The sequence below is a fragment of the Syzygium oleosum genome, unplaced genomic scaffold, assembly GCF_021117445.2.
Source record: "Syzygium oleosum isolate NSW1041296 unplaced genomic scaffold, Sole_v2.1 Sole_v2.24, whole genome shotgun sequence".
Taxonomy (NCBI): domain Eukaryota; kingdom Viridiplantae; phylum Streptophyta; class Magnoliopsida; order Myrtales; family Myrtaceae; genus Syzygium; species Syzygium oleosum.
Genome location: NW_026607508.1, coordinates 5,489,615 through 5,510,098, shown reverse-complemented (window position 1 = coordinate 5,510,098; position 20,484 = coordinate 5,489,615). Strand labels below are relative to the sequence as shown.

The 20,484-nt window shown below is 41.0% G+C and overlaps 1 protein-coding gene and 1 pseudogene across 1 annotated transcript; both read right to left on the bottom strand.

Moving 5' to 3' along the window:
- Nucleotides 1–2,574: 2,574 nt before the first annotated feature.
- LOC115665748 (uncharacterized) lies at nt 2,575–3,288 on the bottom strand. Its single transcript, XM_030587588.1, has one exon. It carries the CDS (start codon nt 3,286–3,288, stop codon nt 2,575–2,577), a length of 714 nt encoding a protein of 237 aa, XP_030443448.1.
- A 6,881-nt stretch (nt 3,289–10,169) lies between these two features.
- Nucleotides 10,170–20,063, bottom strand: LOC115693359 (cysteine-rich receptor-like protein kinase 10; annotated as a pseudogene).
- Between the last annotated feature and the right edge of the window lie 421 nt (nt 20,064–20,484).

Here is a 20,484-nt window from a genome sequence, read left to right as displayed (position 1 = left end):
GGATGAATACTGTAATTACTACGATTAGCTTCTACCAAGATTTCCTCCTTAAGCTCTGCGTCATTGGGTACACATAATCGTCCACGAAACTTTAAGATCCCGTCCTCGGATACTTGAAAGTCCGATTTTCTCTTGGTTATATCCAATTGTAGAATCTTTTGAATGTCAGGGTCCGTAGATTGTAATGCCTTAATTTTAGCCTGAATCTCTGGTTCAATCCTTAAAGCGGCTAACAAGCTTGAGAGGTGACCTACTTCAAACTTAAATTCAGAATCTCGTACTCCTTCGAGTAAAGTCCACTCTTTAATCATCAATTGTGCGATGCTCGATTTCCGACTAAGTGCATCCGGTACTTTGTTAGCCTTTCCCGGGTGGTATAAGATGTCGTAGTCATAATCGTTTAGAAGTTCCATCCATCGGCGTTGTCTCATATTCAATTCTTTTTGAGAAAATAAATATTTCAAACTCTGATGATCCGTGTAGATTTGAAACTTTTCTCCACATAAATAATGCCTCCAAATTTTAAGTGCAAAGATGATGGCCGCAAGTTCCAAATCATGCGTCGGGTAGTTCATCTCGTGAGGTCTCAACTGTCGCGATGCGTATGCAACAACTCTTCCATGCTGCATTAAAACACATCCTAATCCCTTCAGCGATGCATCACTGTAAATCTCGTATCCTCTAGGACCTGAGGGTATTATCAATACTGGTGCGGTAGTCAGCTTATGCTTAAGCTCTTGGAAACTTCTCTCGCACTTATCCGTCCATTCAAACTTTGTTTCCTTCTTTAGTAAGTGAGTCAAAGGAGTAGCTATCGCGGAGAACCTTTCCACGAATCTTCTATAATAGCCAGCTAGTCCTAGGAAACTCTGAACTTCTGTCACTATCGTAGGTCTCGGCCAATTTGTAACCGCCTCAATCTTAGTTGGATCCACTGAGATGCCATCCCCAGAGATCACATGTCCAAGAAACGCTACTCGATTCAGCCAGAACTCACACTTACTAAACTTGGCGTAGAGTGCGTGTTCCCTCAAGGTCCGTAGAACCATTCTTAAATGTTGCTTATGCTCCTCGGGACTTTTCGAGTATATCAATATGTCGTCGATAAATACTATAATGAATAAATCCAAGAATTCCTTGAATACCCGATTCATCAAATCCATAAAAGCAGCTGGGGCATTAGTCAATCCGAACGGCATAACCGTAAACTCGTAATGTCCATATCTTGTACGAAATGCCATTTTCGGTATATCCTCCTTTTTAATCCTTAACTGATGGTAGCCCGTTCTTAAGTCTATCTTGGAAAATACCGAAGCCCCTTGCAGTTGATCGAACAAGTCATCTATTCTTGATAATGGATACTTGTTCTTGATGGTCACTTGGTTCAACTGCCAATAGTCGATGCACAAACGCAACGAACCATCTTTCTTTCTGACGAACAACACTGGTGCTCCCAACGGTGACGCACTTGGACGAATGAATCCCTTGTCTAGCAGCTCTTGCATCTGAACTTTCAACTCTTTCAATTCTGATAAGGCCATTCTGTAGGGCGCTCTAGAGATTGGCTCCGTCCCAGGGGCCAACTCAATTACAAACTCCACTTCCCTTTCATGTGGCAATCCCAGCAATTCCTTAGGAAAGATATCGGGAAAGTTACACACCTCGGCTATGTTCTCTAACCTTGGCTCCTCAGCCAATGAGTCAAATATAGTCACTAGGTAACCTTGACATCCTTCATCCAACAGCTTAGTCACCTCAAGCGACAAAATCCAAGGGATCGAGGTTCCTCCTCGGTTTCCCATAAACTCATATCGAGGATGACCAACAGGATTAAATTGGATCACCCTACTACTTTGTCCATCATAGCCCTTTGTTTTACTAGCCAATCCATACCAATAATGACGTCAAAATCAAACATAGTCAATACAACCAAATCAATTAATTCCTTTCTACCACCAATGACTATCTTACAGTTCGAACATCCTACTGAGATTAGCACTTTATCCTTTAGAGGGGTGGTAACATGCAACATTACTTCTAACGGTTTTGGTTCAATCCTAGTCATTCTAACAAATTGCTCTGATACAAATGAATGCGATGCTCCCGGATCAAACAAGGTATAAGCAGCATGATCACATAAAGAGACCGTACCTGTGACCACGCCAGGCGCATCCTCCGCCTCTTTGCGAGCCATAGCATAGATTCTTCCTTGTGCTGGGGGTCGGTTCTGATTATTCTGCGGAGCGGTTCCAGCCTGATTCCCCATCAGAGGTTGTTGCGGCCAAAATGACGACCTAACTTGTCGATTCGGGCAACCTTCACTTGGTGACCGTGCTGGCCACATCCAAAGCAAGTTCCATTCCTGCCAGGGCAAGGGCCATTCCCATGCCTTCTCCCGCAAAATCGACATGGAGTTCCAGAATAGTAGGTCGGCTTTACGATATTCTTTCTGACCGGAGGGACAAACCGCCTATTATCATTCATAGGTTTCTTTCCAAAGTTACGATTATCCCTAGCCGGTATAAACCGCGATCCAGATGCGGCATTCCTCTTGGTCATATCTCTCTCAATCATCTAAGCCCGCTCATAGAGCTCATTGTAATCCCTAAGGTTCAGGGGTATCAATCGGCTGCGAAGTTCCGGCTTTAAACCATCTCGGAATCTTCTTGCCTTATCCAAAGGATTCTCGACCATCCTCGGTGCAAACTTCGATAACCTAGCAAATTCCGCCTCATACTGATCCACAGTCATCTGATTCTGGCGAAGCCATAAGAATTCTGTCATCTTCTGTTCTTGAGCACTCTCAGAAAAATACTTCCCATTAAAGGTATCGACGAAGCCGGTCCAATTCAGCACCATGCCCACTGGGAAAATTCTTTCTCGGGTGGCCTTCCACCAATCATTAGCATTATCTTGAAATTGATACACAGCTAAAGTCACCTTTTCCTCCTCCGTGCACCCCAGAAGTGCAAAGACCTTTTCCAATTCCTTAATCCATCGAGTGGCAGCCTCGGGATCACTTTTACCATCGAACTTTGATGGCTTAAGTTTCAAGAACTGCTCTACCAACTTGTGTATCTGGCGATTCTCATTTCCATTTCCATTCCCCGGATTATTTTGAGCGGCGACGGCAGCAGCCTCAACAGCAGCAGTTCGTTCTTGAGTCTGCAAGCCTATCAACTGTCCAATCTCCTCTAGAGCCCTTAAAACTCCATCAACTCTAAGATCCTCTGCCGTTCTGGCTCGCGAACTCGATGCACCTCCGGTTCCTCTACCCTGGGTGTTCATCCTCATAGAAATCACTCCAAACACCTAAGTCTGCTATAATTCCACCATGGAATTAAAGACTTAAACCAACTACTCGGCTTAAATAGTTCTAGGCAACGAACCACAGCAAGCAGTTGTAAGCAAGCAATCACCCCAAACAAGCATCATAAGTACACACTTAGCAAGGTTCTAGATCTTACCTTGGAGCGCCTGCAACGTTAGTAATAGCACTAAACCACTCAGCACTCATAAGCAGATAACCGTATGATGCAAATTCAAGCCTATGAATCACAAGCACATATTCTCAAAGCACATACAAAGCGTCACAAACTTGTGATCAAGGCAAGTCTCTCTAACTAGCTACCCCAAAGTCATCGCTCCTTATCATTTCAGGTATCGACCAAACATGGATCAAGCTAACCTTGCTTTGATACCACTTAAACGGGGATGTCACGCTCCGTACCCTACGAACACGTAACATCCCGCCGCGGTCGTTAAGAATGCGACTCCCAGGATTCGTCGCCGACCCGTTATTGTCGCGCCACGCTCTCGCATGCTAGATAGAGGTATTTTTCTACACGGGTCTCTCCCAGACCATACCTTACGTGACAGCGGGGTTTATTTGATCTAAATTTAAACTCGGAGTCGCCACTAGTCATTTATGGTAGGTTGACTAGAAACCTAATCGAGGTACGAGAGAAATATCACTATTCTACGAACTAGAGATTCTGGATAAAGGACTTGGTTACGTTAACGATCCCAAATTGAGACCATTAACGCCCTTTCAGTACCTAAAAACGATATGGCATGTCTAACGAATCACACGGATTCCTAAGGTCAATTCACTAATCTAATCATGAACAAACAATTAAGCACCTAAGAATTAAATGCGCAATCAATGGCAAATCAATCATAACAACCCTAATTTGGCCACTAAAAATGAAAATCAAGCAAAACGCCCAACCCTAATGAAGCCCTAGAGGCTTATTTATTTGTTGGTGCATTTTTGGGTTTAGGATTTTTTAGGGGTTTTTCCTAGAAATGCCATTTAGGCACTTTCGAAAATTCAAATTTCACTTCCTGAAGTTGGCCACAATGATCTTGGGCCATTCTGTGAATTTTTGGAATTTTCGATTTTTTTTTCGGAAAATGTTTAATCCTAATTTCGTTAATCGAGAAACTGAATTTTTTATTTTTCTGCAAAATTTTTGAATTTTCTGAAATTTGAAATTTTTTTATGAATTTTCGAATTTTCTATTTTTTATGATTTTTTTTTTAATTTTTTGAATTTTTTATGAATTTTCTAAGAATTTTTGGAATTTTTATGAATTTCTCTAAATTTCCCGAAATTTCTAATTTTCTAAAAAAATTAATTTTTTTATGATTTTTTCTAATTTTTTTTATTTTTTTTAGAATTTTTCTGATTTTCCTAATTTTTATTTGATTTTTTGATTTTTATTTGAATTTTTTATTTCCCGCCGGAAAATTGAACCGGACCGGACCGGTTCAGACCGGTTCGGCCGAGACCGAACCGGTTGGCTCCGGCACCGGCACCGATCACCTCCTCCGGCGAGCACGGCACGCCAAAACGACGCCGTTTGAAGGCTTTTCCTTTGTGGCATTTCATCGAGCACCTAGTGTGCATGATTCTAAGACTAAAGTGTTGAAGGCCGTGACTTTGGATCGAGATCCGGCGACCTTCCGGTGGTGTTTCGGAGCCGATTTTTGGTTCTATACAAACCTCATACTACCAGCTTTCAACCTAGCCTAGTAAGAACACCGCCGAACCTCCTTCGGCCGGCGAAAACCGAGCTAAAAAACGCTAACTTAAACTGGATTCTAAACTAGCTTCAGAAAACCTATGAGCTAACATTCAATCCGCCCTAGCCGTCTAACACGAGCCTAAAGACTAGAAAATCAACAAACAAAGTTTAGAGAAGCTAACTTGAACGGCCTATGGCCACGGGATGCTCCGACGAGAACCTCGCGAGCTCCGGCGAAGTTCGGCAATGGTGGCCGAGAGGGTTTCATGCGGTTTTTATGGCCAAAATGCAATCAAGATATGGAACAAGTGATCAGAAGCAAGTTTTATGCATCAATAAGCTCAAAATCGCAACAAAACTCAATGGATTTGCAAGATTATATCCTCGTTATAATCTGGAAATTCTGGTAAACAATGGTGAGAACCGAAGTTTACCTGTCTCAAAAGTGGATCAAACTCCTTCTCCGAGTAGATCTGCGACTGTAGAAGTGTTACTCAACACTTCGGATTCGATCTGATGGTCTTGGATTTTCCGGAGGTGCTCTGGATGCTCTGGACGAGGTTCGGTTTCAGGCCTTCGTGAATGGTTTCTTCACTGGTTCGCCGGTCGTGGAGGATCATGATCGGAGCCGATTTGTAGGCGTTTTCTCGTCAGAGAAAACGCCGATCACTCGGTCCTCGAATCCTCTACACGTCTCTCGAAGTCTCTCTCTCTCTTTCTCGCTCTTTCTCTCTCTAATCTCTCTCTGTCATTTCGTCGAACACGTTCTCCTCTTCTTCCATCAGTTTTTTTCGTTTTTTTGTTGATTAATTTCCAGCTCAAAACTTGTTGGAACCGAATTCTACTCGGTTGGAGTGGTTAACTGGTGCCAGTCGGACATTTTACAGCTGGAACAATCGATTAAAACGTGCCAAAATAACTGGAAATGATCGATGAAGTGGCGGGTTTAATTCGGTTTTCTGGGTTTATTGTGCTTCGGGCTGAGTCGGGCGAAGAAGACAACTTACCCGGGTCGGGTCGGGTCGGGTTGACCCGACCGACCCGGAAGACCCGGTTTTGAGTAAATACACAAATTGGACTCAATTTCAACCGATTTTTTTCAAATTAAACGCCAAAATTGAATTCCCCATCATATTTCAAACCCAAATATATAATTTTCCCCAATTTTTATTGTAATTGAGCCCAAGATTTTCTCATTTTTGTACTTGGGTTAATAGGGTTTTGCTCAATTTGATGTCCTAATGACCTGATTAGGAAAAATTGAAGCCAAATTTGAATTACCCACATCTCATTAACCCTAGAAATGATAGTCTCACATTTCGACAATTTCATATTGGGCACGATTCCCAATTTGGGTTCAAAATTCTTAATTTTCAATCAAATTTCGGGAATTTTTTTTTTATGTCAAATTGTGCAACTGGACCGACCATTATGCAATTAAATGTCCCAGAATCATTTTTTGTGAAGACACTATGACTTAAAAATGACTAGAAAAATTTTAATTTCATTTTTGGTTCAATTCGGGTTTAATTTTGCCCAACTTTGGGAAAAACATATACCCGATTGATATTTTCTAAAATTAACAATGTATTTATGAAATTGGATTTAAAATAAGACTAATGACTATTTTTATGGAATTTTTGGATTCCATTTACTATTTTTCTTGATTTTCTTCTTTGTTTTGATTAAAAGAAATTAAGGAAAAATTCAGGAAAATTCTAAAAAAATTATTTTTGGTTTACAACTAGGTTTCTAGGCTTGGCCAAGGTTCCTAATCCTATTTTTGAGATTTTTGAAAAATTTGAAAAATGAGCTAAAAATTAGGTGTCAACAGTTACCATCGAATAAGAGAATATACGCGGAAACCAAACAAACACTCCATTTAACAAACATCCAAACGGGATAATAGAAAGAGACAATTTAAACAAATCAACAAACCATTTTATAAACTTAACGTCACATATAGTGATAACATATACAAGCCTTCCTAAAAGCTACAAACTCAGACCACGCATACTCAAAAAGGGATAGGGTGGTCGATCTGCTCCACTACTCTATTCAAAAGAGGAGCTCCAAAAAGATAGGGATTTCTAACCCTATCAAAAACCTCCACGGCATTCTGGCGGTGCTCCATCCTCACCAACTGGGTACTTAGTCACCCAATGCTCCGTTTCCGTTGGTACCCCGAAACGTAGTGGAGGCTCAGTCATAATCAAGGTCGAGGGACTGAAATGTTTAACAACGGGGAATGAGATAAAATCTGAATAAGTAAATTGCCTAAGTCTCGACTAGGGCAATACGTACCTCCAGCACCCTAATCATGCAATTCTAACCAATAGGGTAAGTTCCTATCAAACGAACAATGGTACCACATACTATGCAAAGTCTCGAATTGCATCACAACCATGGCTTACTGTCAATATGCATAACAACAATAATAATAATCCAGACATACTCAATCATTCACACGAGTCTCGATTATAAGATGAAATCACTTCGGCCCGTCCCATGTCGTGCCTCACGATTTTATCCCATAATCAAGCGCAAAGCATGCCATATGCACATAACACTCGAAGTTGTCCAGATTATTAACGACCCACCATAGGTCACACCGAACTCCCGCCGGTCTTCCGGCATAGCCAGGCATCACCCCACTACTTTGGGCGTGGCAACGACCGGGATCGAACCCCCCCTCGACAAGTCGGGTACCAGACGGCATTCCATTTAGGAGCATCGATCCGGCCTCCACCGCGATCGGTAATGTCTGGGATCGAACCCCCCCGACAAGTCGGATACCAGACAGCATCCGAACTTCCGCCGGGCATCGTCTAGAACTCGTTTTAGACGGAACTCATCATGGCCACACATGTAAACAACCACGCATTGCCAATTTTAATTAGGCAATGCAAGTGTTTATGACGTGCAATTTACTACGAATAAATATGCCATGAATCGCACTCGTTTTCTTTTAAACATCAATTTCAACCATACGATCTTCGTTCTAGGCCACGAAATCATCATTCCAACCACACGATCAAGCCATAGTCAACTACTCAGCCATGATTAAACAAATTAACCATACGATTAAACACTTTAACCATGCGATCGGCATTAAACAACTAATCCACCACACGATCGTCATTAAACCTTTAATCGGCACATAATCGGCTAATTAGCCATGCGATTGTCAATCAAAGTCACACGATCAACTTCAAATCTCTAATAAGCCATATAATTAACTTATATCACATCCTAATTTAATCGAAACCGTATGATCAAAATTAGCACATAATCATGTTAATTAAGCCCTAAAATTAACATTAACCAATCTAGAATCAATGAGGGCCATATGATCAATGTCCAAATCATCCAATTCAGCCACTACCACATGATTATTGCAGCCACAAGACTAACCCACGAATTTAATTAAAACAACCACTAAACAATCATAATTAGCCAAATTAAGCACAATTAGCAACATTAAACATATGCTCAAGCTCAAGTCATATAATCCAGCTATCTTAACATTCAAATCAGCCATATAATCATCAAATCCAGCCACCAACAAATCCTCAATTCAGCATCTACCATAACCCCTAAATTAACCCCTAAAATAACCCCTAAATTACCCTAACAACCCCTAAACATTATCCATTGGTAACCTACTAACCTAATCAAGGTTTAGAGAGTTACTTACCACTAATCTAAGCTAGAAACTAAGCCCAAAGTTACGATTATCCCTAGAAAAAGTCACAGCCAGATCTGGAATTTCTGGCGAACGGCGGCGGCCAAACGGCGATCCGACGAACGACGGCTGATCCGGGCGTGATCGGCAGCTTGGGGCTGGCTCACGGTGGTTCAAGGCGGTCCAGGGGTGGTGGCGTGAGGTGCAAGGGTGGTGGACGGCGGTGGTGAGTGAGTCTCGGCCAAGGGGGAGGGAGAGAGAGAGAAAAATGAAGAGAGAGAGCAAGGAAAAGTGAGGAGAGAGAGAGAGAGAGGGCTGAACATATCTCTCAAAATGGAGGGCTAGGATGAGTCCTTGGTGCCCAAGCAAAATCCAAAGGCTAGGAATGCATCTTGACAAAAGGCTTCTAGAAGGGCATTTTTGTAAATAACCAAAAAGAAGCAAGGGCAAAGCTGTCCAAGAGAGGGAATTTTGGTCACTAGGGTAAAAAGACCATTATGTACTTTCACTCAACAAATAAACTCTAGAATACATAAGGGTAAAATCGTCTTTTCCAATTTATGAGCCAAATTTCCCTTTTTCGCGAATTTCTGAGCAAATCGATAATAAAGCGAGCTTAACGCGGCGTTGTCCAATATAATAATTTTGATATCCTTAAAAGTTCGATACCCAAGTTCGGATTCCAATTCGTGGCCAAAATCGATCAAACGCGACTTTCGTGTATTTCAAACTAACGGGCGGCTTTTAGGGTTTACGCGTGTCGACCCGTGGTTGATTTGATATCAATTCACGTTTAAGTTTACTCGAGCCATGGTGACTTCGGTTGTCATGTAATTACGAGGGTCAATCATTAGTTCCGATAGACACAATCGTTAGAAATTGATTTTGGAACGTTCGGAATGCATACAACGATTAAACGGAATCACCCGTGACTCAATTGTATAACATTGTTAAATTGTTCCATAATCATTCTTGGATCAGCCTATAATGGCTCAAAATATCCCCTCGTCAATCCTTATGGTCGAAGTGTCAATCCAGGTTCGAGTTCTTGGGTCGTGCGTACCGAAATCCTAACTAGCCATTCCCTAACGGTTAGTATTCTCAAGAATGGCCAATTCCGAGTGAGATATAACATAAAGTGCATTGATGATAATATCATTTCATAAATCCCGAAAGTGGGTCGAAATTCAGAATGTCACACTTTTAACCTTGCACTTACTGATTGACGATTGCGCAAATCAAGGATTTAGAAATGGCAGACACAATGCCATTATTTCCATGTATAGAAGTCCCCGAGCTATTCCACAGGTGATGTTCATGCGCATCTTCCAATCTAGAGATTTCCCCATATTTGAATTTGTCGATGATGAGAGACTCGGATGAAACTCAACTTTATAAAACTAAAAAATTCATTGCGTCTGCTAAAGCTCAAACCAAAAAGAAAGACATCTAGGCTTTTGTTGGGCATGTATTCATATATCAAGAGTTTTTCATGTTCTTCCAAGTAGCATCCCCATAAACGGATGAGGTTCCTGTGTTGTAGTCTGGCAATCAAGATGACTTCGTTCTTCAGCTCGATAAGTCCTTGGCCTAAGGTTCTTGAAAGCCTCTTAACTGCAATTTCTTTTCCATCCGCCAATTTGCCTTGAAACATCATAAAGTTAGTGTGAAATCCCTGGTTGTGGATTGCTATTGATAGCCAGATTCGATTCATTTCATGTCACGGATAATGACTTTGCCAATTTGCTACCATTAGAAAATTTTCCTAGTTTCCACATAAATAGGTGTTGAGTCACTAAAATGCTTACCTTGTACACAGGGACAAACCCACCTTCCCCAAGTTTGCACTTGTCGGAGAAGTTTGCGGTGGCCGCCCTTATAATGTCTAATCGTATCAGAGATAATTCATGAGAATCCACCGGTGTTTCTCCTTGATAGTTTTCATTTGAAAACTCTTCTCCAACTTGTTGTCTCAAATGAAGTAACTGAAACTCTCGGCTATTTTCCTTCTCTGAGAGCCCAAGAGCATACTCTCATAAGGTAAAGTCTAGAAGATGATCATTCCAATGGCAAGCAAGATGAATTAATTTATACGTTACTTAAATCTCTTTGTCCTCTTTAAAAGAACGAGCGAACCCACGATGACTATTAATAAACACGATCCTATTGCTGAGCTAATTATGGCAATCCATGGAGCTTTTCTTCGTTTGACCCCTGTCAAGACAAAGTAATTCCTTGCATCTAATCATACCATAAATCTGCAGATTTTTTTTTTCACCAAGTGTAAATAGTACCAGGAACTCAGTGAAGCAAGAGACAATGATCATATTTTAGATCATAAATGCAAGTCAAGTGCATTACGATACACAAAACAGCTTAAATATTGAGAATGAGAAGCAATGCAATGATACCATTATATGCATACCATGACAAATTGAATGCACATTTCGAGTATTATATAATTTATACCTTTAATGCCGGACTCAGTGCTGGTTTTGTTAGTTGCAGATGGTGCTGGTGCTTGCCCTCTAGGTTCCCCATAAAAAGAATACAGTTCGTACCGCACATTACAACTCGGCTGAAGAACTCTCCCACCTTGCTTTCCATCTATTGAGGCAGGTAAACTATGGATGGCAGAATCCAAGCAACTCTTACAATCTAACTTTGATAAATCGGGGATGCACTGTGCAAGCTCATACATGGTCACTGAACTTGAAACATTAACTTTTGTGGTCACATATAAGTTTTTTGAGTAGATAGCCGAGTCCGTCACGTTCCTGAAAGTTTCCACCACAATCTGGAGGAACTTGTTGGGATCTGATACGTTCATAGTGTTGAACACAATGAGTGGCGGTGTTGACTACATGATAGAGAAGAACGATCTGTTAGAGTAGCGCAAGAGACACTCGTCGTACTATATAATCGCCTCTTTCTGTCCTGGACATCTTTCTAAGATGTTGCTGATAGCTAAATGTGTAACAGTCTGAATTTTCGATCTTTTTCCCGGGATTTAAGAAATGAATATTTTGGCCAATGCACTTTTAGTGAGATCTCATCCGGAAATGCGCATTCACGGGATGCTAACCTTAGGGGTAAGGCCATTACGGGACTGAGTTCGCATGACCAAAGAACTCGACCTTGATTCGACCTTCGACCATAAGGATTGATGAGGGAATATTTTGAGCCAACCGAGACCGATCTAATTGATTGATCGTGTCCGAAGGGAACTAGCGACAGACCTTCACAATTACATGACAATCGAGATCGCCTTGGTACGAGTAAACTTAAACGTGATTGGACTTAGTGCCGGTTACGGGTCGAGAGCGCATAATTCCAATGAGCCACCCGTTAGCCAGAGATAAGCTAAAGTTGCGATTGTTCGATTTTAGTCATTTCTTGGAATTCGGGCCCGGGAATCGAGAATTTTGAAAGTGATAATTTTGAGCGGCCGATGACGTTTTTGGCGTGGCCAACCTTGGGGCCACCCATTTCTGTAAAAATTGAATTTCGGTCCGGGACCGGAAAAATGACCGTTTTGTCCATGGGACCGCGAACGAATTTTTAGGACTGGATTAAGTTGGGGCACTGAGAAATATCCTGTATGGCCGAAATTATGGAGGACAATAATGCCCCTCACCTTTTTGGATAATTACAAGAATGCCCTTTGACTTTTTGGGCAAGAACGATCGTGGGCCGTCAGATTTTAGATGAGATTGAATTGTGGCCGTTAGATCGGAGGGTAGTGAGAAGGGTATTTTGGTAATTTCCAGTGTGCAATTATTGGGGTTAGATTATAAAATTAGTTTTTCTCTCTCTTTCTCTCTCATTTTCTCTCTCACCTTCTCTCTCCTCACCCCCCCTCCCCACCGATCGGTCTCTCTCTCCCTCCCCCGTGCGTGAGCTCCCCCTTGGCCGGCCACTAGCTCGCCGTCGCCGGTCGCTGCCCAGCCCAGCCGCCCGCCACCGCTCCTCCTCTTTTCCGGCCAAGCATCATCACCGTCCGTCTCTCTCTCTCCCTGTTTTCCTGTTTCGATCAGCCCAGCCATCGCCGAGCCACCCCTGGCCGTCCTCCGCTGCCCCATACGACCAGGATGCCACCCCCAGCCGGCCGTGAACCACCTGCCCGCCGTGGAGCAGCCGCACGCTCGCCTGGCCGCTGGCGACGCTACTGCTGCTGCTGGTCCGCTGTCCCCGCCCCTGTTCAGCCGAGTTGTCCTGTTTTTCTAGAGTAAGTGTTTTCCCCAAATGCCACTTAGGACCTCGGGTATTGCTAGGCTCGTTTAGGACTCGAATTTAGTAGTTTAGGTGGTTATTTTGGGACTGAATTTTGTGGCTGGTTGTTTGGTTGTCGTGGGCTGTTTTGGCGATGAAATTTCGAGGTTTAGTGGACTCGGTTAGGGCTGAGGTGTTGTGTAATGGTTGCGGCTGAATTGTGCAATTGATTGGCGAGATTGTGCTTTGAATGGAAGTTTTGTATGTGGTTGTGTGAATTGTGTTTATTGGCTGATTTTCGAGTGATTGTCGGACTGAATGTGGCGTGTTAGTGTGGTCGTGTGCCTCGCGTGTGTGTGGACGTGGATGTGGTGGTGGTGGTGTGATCATATATTGGGGTTGCGTGTTAAATGTGTATGGTCGTGTGGTGTTCGTGTGACGAGAATGTGCAATCGTGGAGTGTGTGTGAGGCGTGAGGTTGTGTATGACCGTGGGTGTGGTTGGCCGTGTGTATGTGTGGTTTGGGTGGAACGAGGGTACGAAAATGTAGGATTTGTTGTAAAGGATCCATCCTGAGGCGTGTACGTTTACGCGGGACGATGCCGTCCCTGACGAGGTGACGATGCCCGGCCCGACGGGGTGTCGATGCCTGACGAGGTCAGAAGACCGTTGGCCTGATGCGTTTTACGCGGGCGCGGTAATTAAGGAAGTGTGAGTGTAGGATTCCGTCTTGAGGCGTGTACGTTTACGCGGGACGATGCCGTCCCTGATGAGGTGACGATGCCCGGCCCGACGGGGTGACGATGCCTGACACGGTCAGAAGACCGTTGGCCTGATGCGTTTTACGCGGGCGCGGTATGGTGGAAAGGTTGAGAATGAGCGGAAATTGACTTGGCAAGTGAGATCGAGAAAGTGACGCGTGGTGTGAGTTGGTGTGCGAGTGTGTTTGTACCGCGCGGTGTGATGCTCGATTATGGGGTAAAAACTACTAGGCACGGTATGGGACGTGCCCAAGTAGGTTTTGCATTGTAATCGAGGCACGCATGCGACGGTAATGTAATTCTGTGACATATTAGCTGTGTTGTTGTCTAACGTGCAGGGATGTGCATGATGAATTCCAGGTATGGTCGTGTGTGGTTGTTAGTTTGGTTGATTGTTGTGTGTTATGCGTGTTTTCGTCTGGCGATACGTGAGTGCCTACGTGGAGTTTGGGATTGTACACTTATTGAGATTCGTCTCATAGTTGTATAATCCACAATTTCAGACCCCCAACCTTAGACCCAAGAGTGCCGCCTCCTCTTTTTGAAGTGTGAAGAGCCGCCCCTGGTGCCCAGTGGAGTTGCAGGCGATGCCCAAGAAATCTTCCGGAGGATCGAGCCGGATGAATCAGGAGCTGAATGGAGAAGGGCGACCAGTAATTCCCTAGGGAATTTTAGGGGTTGCGTAGAATAGGTTGACCGATAGTGAAGTTAAGATAACCTGACCCCTGATCTTTTGTTAAGCCGGTGACTGTGGATGTTTAATTGCATCTTTTTGTGATGACGGTGATTTCGAAGGCTAGTTTGCTAAATATGTTTGTAAAATAATGTTTGTATATTTGGTGCAGTAATATTGTATGAAATGTTGCTGTTATTGTTTGATCGTTATGGTGTTCTACCCTGTTGTCGTCATCTTTTTGTCCGGGATTTTTAATAGCCGTTTCCTCATGTGGCTCTGATGTTTGGGTTGGGTCGGCGACGTTCCTGGGACGTCGCGACTATTCGACCGGAGCAGGGGATGTCGCGAGCCCGTAGGGGTTCGGGGCGTGACAAAATATTTGCAAGACTGACAGAGATTGGCCGCAACATCCCCTCTAATGAGGAATAGTAAAGTTGCATTAGTAGTCACTCAAATCTGGATAGTAATTTTTCGGTTGGCATTGGATCACCGTACTTTGTAGAGGATTTCTATTAAGACCAATATATCGGGTCCATTATAAATATTAGTGCCGAGTGAGCCGATTCCAAAGATTATAATTGATAGAATTGAAAAATATTACTCAAAAGTTGAAATTCGGGTATCTTTCGCATGTGATTTACCTGCAGAGGAAGAGACCGTAAACTTTGTCCGGATATTCACCTGCCGTCCTGTGGTAGAAACGGTCAGTGCGTCCTTGGGAGTAAAGCCGCCTGTAAAGGAGGCGGTTGAGGTTGTCCTGAAACTTGTCATCAGCAGTGTAGTTGCCCCTACCTGAGAACCACGTGTAAAGATATGACTGGGCACTGACAGGGGTGCCTGGGATGAAGAGGATCAGGCATAAAATCCAGAAAGCGAAGGAAATATGTCTTGGTGCATCGATAATCATCTTTCTCTGAATTTGGAAAGAACAAAAGTGCAATAAGATAATAAGCAACTTCTGGAGGGCGAGGTAAACAAATTGATCAAGAACCAAGTTTTGCAGCTGGTCTCCCTAATGCCGGGGATAGCAAAGACGAATTAGTCCAATTTTCACGTTCCGTTGTCAACCAAGAAGACCCAATTGGCTTCTTTTTCCCAAAAAAATTGAGGAAAAACGTTCCTGGCTGGCCCTACCTACCCAAAAAAACGGGTCGAGCCCAAAAGACCCTACAAAGACTGGGCAATAAATATAAATAAATCAACCAAAGGTTTGGTCCCCGCAATAGATATAAATCAACCTAAGGGTTGAACTGACGTAGAACAACTAACAAATGCTTATATGGAAATTTTGGAGCATCATAAGAACGGGCGGTCCGCTCACACCTTAAATAACGGGTCAATTTTAAACGATCATAACTTTTGATCCTGGTGAAATTATGACGTGTACAGCATATCAAATCAAAATCCTTGATTTTCGGGCCTTCAAATATTTCAAACGTGTTTTGCAGATTTTCGGGACGCATTTTGAAGACTTTCCCCTTTATCAATATTATTTCCTTTATTATGTTATTTGATTTTAAATATTTGATTATTTCCTAAATGGTGACCTCCCTATAAATAGTCGCTTAAAATATTGTAAATGGTACTTCATTATTCAGAATAAATATTATCTTTTGGTATCATTTTCCAATTATATCTTCCTCCCCGTCATAAACCCAAAAGACACCACAAAGACTCACAATGGTTATGAATCGACTTGAGTGTGTTCCTCGTTCAAGGCCTAGGTTCATATCATTACATTCTCTCAGGGTGAACCAGGAGGACAAAATTTTTCATTGTGTGGGACGGGGGACAGTCATACCTGGTGATATTTGCTTTAAAGGAATCAGGGTACATATGTTTTTGGTAGAAAAAGAAAAAAGGATACTCCAACGAAACTCCAATATTTGTTGACGAACACACGGAACTAATAAGTCATCACATTCTTGAAGCTCAGAGACGTTGATTCTTGCTCTTCGAAATCTAAAACTCTTTTTAGGTGTGGAGAGCTTTTGAATTCTTTTCGAATTTCTTCTAACTGTGTATCCTTTGCTTTGAACAAGCAACCCTGTTTATGGGGTCTTGTAAGATGTGTTAGAGAAAGAAATCAGATTTTGAAAGATCAACACAATATTCATCAAACTCTGTAATTTTTGCGCAGATTCATTGAGAATATTACATGAGTACCATTCTTCTTTTGTACTTCCTTATACAAGTACGTCTAGGAAAACAATTTTATATTGTCTGGAATGTATGCTGGTAAACGATAGTAGAAAACATTTCTCTTCCACATTGATTTTATGGATATCTGAAAAAGAATGTATAGAGTAACTTACTCTTTTAACCTGATATGATTAGTCAGAAGTTGATGAACGAGTGGGCGTGGCTAATTTCAAAAGCTTGTTGGGCAAGCCTGGACAATCCCAATCAGCAGATGGGCTAGTGTTAGGCAGAGGCCTGGCTAGTTCTGCCCTTATAATTATTAAAAAGATTACTAAAAATGTTTTATTAAGGAAAAGTACCAAAAAAATATCTCATTTTTAATCCACTGGTTATTTACATACATCTATTTTTGCAAATACCATTCACTAACCTCTAAGCAAAACTCCACACTGAAAAGATCAAATTACCCCTCCTTGCATACTCATTATAGCATATTGATCAAGGTTTGGGTAGTCCAAGTTTTAGTTGGTTTTGGGTCGGTGTGAAAAATTAGGATTTGGGGATGGACATTTTAGAAAGAAAATGGCATTTTTGTAAATAGGGACACAAGGATAATTGATGTAAAGGTGCAAGGTGGTCTTCAAAGTAAAACTCAACTATGTTTTTGGTAAAAGTAGAGGTATGTAAGTAGTCACCGGATGAAAGGTGAGGTATGTTTTGGTATTGTCCTTTTTATTAATAATTTTACTTTGATATTTACAATTTATAGACATTAATAGGATAAAATAAGCCCAAAATTTCAATATAGGAGAGAAAATAGTATAAAACTCATAGGTAAAATAAAAAATAAAATAACACAAAGCCCTAAATTATTTTTCATTTATTTTATATTTGTATTTTTTTAACTGAAAAAATTTAAAATAGAAAAGGAAAGGAGGCTCGGTCATTTTTTCCCTTGGTCGGGCTTGGGCTAAACCTTAGGATGTTCGAGCCCAACCCAACCCAAGCCTGCCCAGGCCTACCCAACAAGGAGATCTCGTGACCAAAATACCCCTTGCTAAGAGATCTACACGGTTAACTTGATGCTACCACTTGGCATTACACATCTTTTCTATTTACTTGATTAATTCAAGTGAAAATTGGACACTTAAATTATGATTTTTAGTCTGTACAACGCAGTTACGAACACATTTATTTTTTGTTTGATAATCACTAACAAACAAGTGATTAGATCAAGTGAAAATTGGACACTTTAATTATGATTTTTGGGTCTGTATAATGCAATTGCGAACCCATTTATTTTTTGTTTGATAATTACTATAAACATTTCGATAGTGGAGAGTAGTTGTTCATAGTTGCTTTCAATTGTAAGCGACAAATGATCAAAATAGCCAATGAATTCACTTAACATTATTTGGATTATTATCATAACTTATTTTCGAAGCAATTTAAATTGACAGACAAATAGAGAAACAAGTGTTGTATGGATAAGAAATGTGATAGATTTAGATCATGCAAAGTGTAAAAACAAAAACAAAAAACACAAAATGGGAAGGTAATCCATATGATGAATAACCACATGACAATGACACATGGTATAGCCGACCAATAAAAAATAAGATGTGTAAATACATGGTACCGAGTAAGTTAAGATCCATATCAAATAGTCAATGGTGATTGATCAAATACAACACATCGTCATTGTCAAGTGGTATATCACTCACATAAGATAGCTCTTCTACCTAGACATCCTTTTGAAACAATAGAAAAGAAAAAATATCACCTTGACTGAAATCGTACTTGTGGCCAATATTAGTGGCGAACAACCAGGTCAGTTTAACTCGAAATCTAGCTGAACTAGTCTCACTCGGTTGGTTCACAAGGGGTCCTATCTGATTCCCAATTCTAAAAAATGGGAATCGGTTTTAACTATTTTAGTTTTTAACTGTTCCTTGAATCGACTGGTTCTTGCTAGGAACCCCAAAACCTGCAAGACTAGTTCCAACTTCCAAGGTAGAACCTAAAATCGAACTGGTTTACCCCCAAACTTTTTTATTCTTTTTTTAAAACAGAAAATATTTGTTATAATTGAATATGTTCGACATATTATCCTTGAGTAAAGACAATTGTATTCATGTTTGGCATAATATATATTATATATAATAAAATAAAACTGAAAAAAAGGAAAAAAAAAACCTCAACTAGTTCTTACATTGACCTTGGAACCGGTCGGGTCGGTTCCAAGCCGATTCCTCTGGCCGATTCCAAAGTTAATAAGGTCGATGATTGGTCTAGAACTTACCCACCGTAAAACCAATCCCTAGCCAGTACCAAGTACAAACAACTTCATCTTAATTTTTTCCCTTAATTTTTTTTCATCAAGTGTAAATAGTACTAGGAACTCAGTGAAAGCAAGAGAGAATGATCATAGTTTAGATCATAAATGATGAACATAGATGTTTTTCTCTCAATTTTTTTTTTCTGAATGAATACAAAAACATATATAGTTGTACAGAGAAAAAACTAAAAAAAAAAAAACTATTCTAGGCTATGCACTATCTTAGGTTAAGAATCTGGTTGATACTCAAAATAAGAACATTATACAATACAATTTTAGCAACTAATTAGCTCTACAATTTCTCCAATTAGTCTTAATTAACAACTCATGCCAACACTCCCCCTCAAGTTAGTGCATAGATATCACTAATGCCTAACTTGTCAAGTGAGTCGTAGAAGATATTGCTAGAGACAACCTTCATGAGTATATCCACCAATTGGTCTTCAGATTTAACAAATGGGAATCGAACTATGTTGGCATCAAGGATTTGTTTGATGAAATGTCGATCTACCTCGATATGTTTAGTATGATTATGCTAGATTCAATTATGAGAAATATCGATGGCTACCTTATTATCACAAAATAAGCTCATCTCGGAATTGGGACAAAACCAATCTCAATTAGTAATCTCTTAAGCCAAAGAAGTTCACAAAGTCACTTTAGCCATTCCTCTGAACTCGGCCTCAACAGTGGATAATGCTACTACGTTCTACTTCTCGCTCCCCCACATGACAAGATTGCCTGCTACGAAGGTGAAGTAGCATGATGTAGACTTCTTGTCAGAAAAACTTCCTACCTAGTTTGCATTTGTCTATCCCTCAATATTTAGATGAGTATTCTTTGAGAACAATGTTCCTTTTCCTGAAGCAAACTTCAAGTAATGAATAATTCGAAGTACCACATCCATATGATCTTCAATAGGTGAATGCATAAACTGACTGACTATGCTTACGACATAAGTGATATTCGGACGAGTATGTGATAAATAGATTAACTTCCCCACTAATCTTTGATACCTCTCCTTATTAGTTGGGATCTGATCTGGATACTCTCCAAGCTTGTGATTCTGAACAATCGGAGTATCAGCTAGCTTACAGTCTAACAATCCTACTTCAGATAATAAATCTAGCACATATTTCCTTTGAGAAAGAAATATACCCTTTTTTGATCTAGCTACTTTAATCCCTAAGAAATACTTGAGACCCCCGAAATTCTTCATTTCTACACTTGACTATAATCTATTATAGTGCTAAACCAATACACAGAGAAATGTAAAACAAGTTCATATACCATTTCTAACTTAGATCTTACAAGTAGTATTCGATGTGTCTAAACCTCTTCTTATGATATGCTGCTCCTAATATACTGAAGTCCTCAATCTATCCGTTGGAGACCTTTAAGGACACTCAGCCAGTTGTTTGAGAGTCGTTGGAGACCTTTAGATAGAATTGGGACTGCTCTTGCAATCGCTTCATCTTTTTGTTGCAGGTTTCCTAAAATGGATTTTGCTGCACTATCCTTAAGTAGAAAAACTGTTAGTTGCTTTTTTGATTTCTTTCCCGATTTTCCAGTGACGTAGTCCATTCATGTAACAGCTATTTTCTATACTATCAATGATCATCTCCTAGTGGATATCTTAC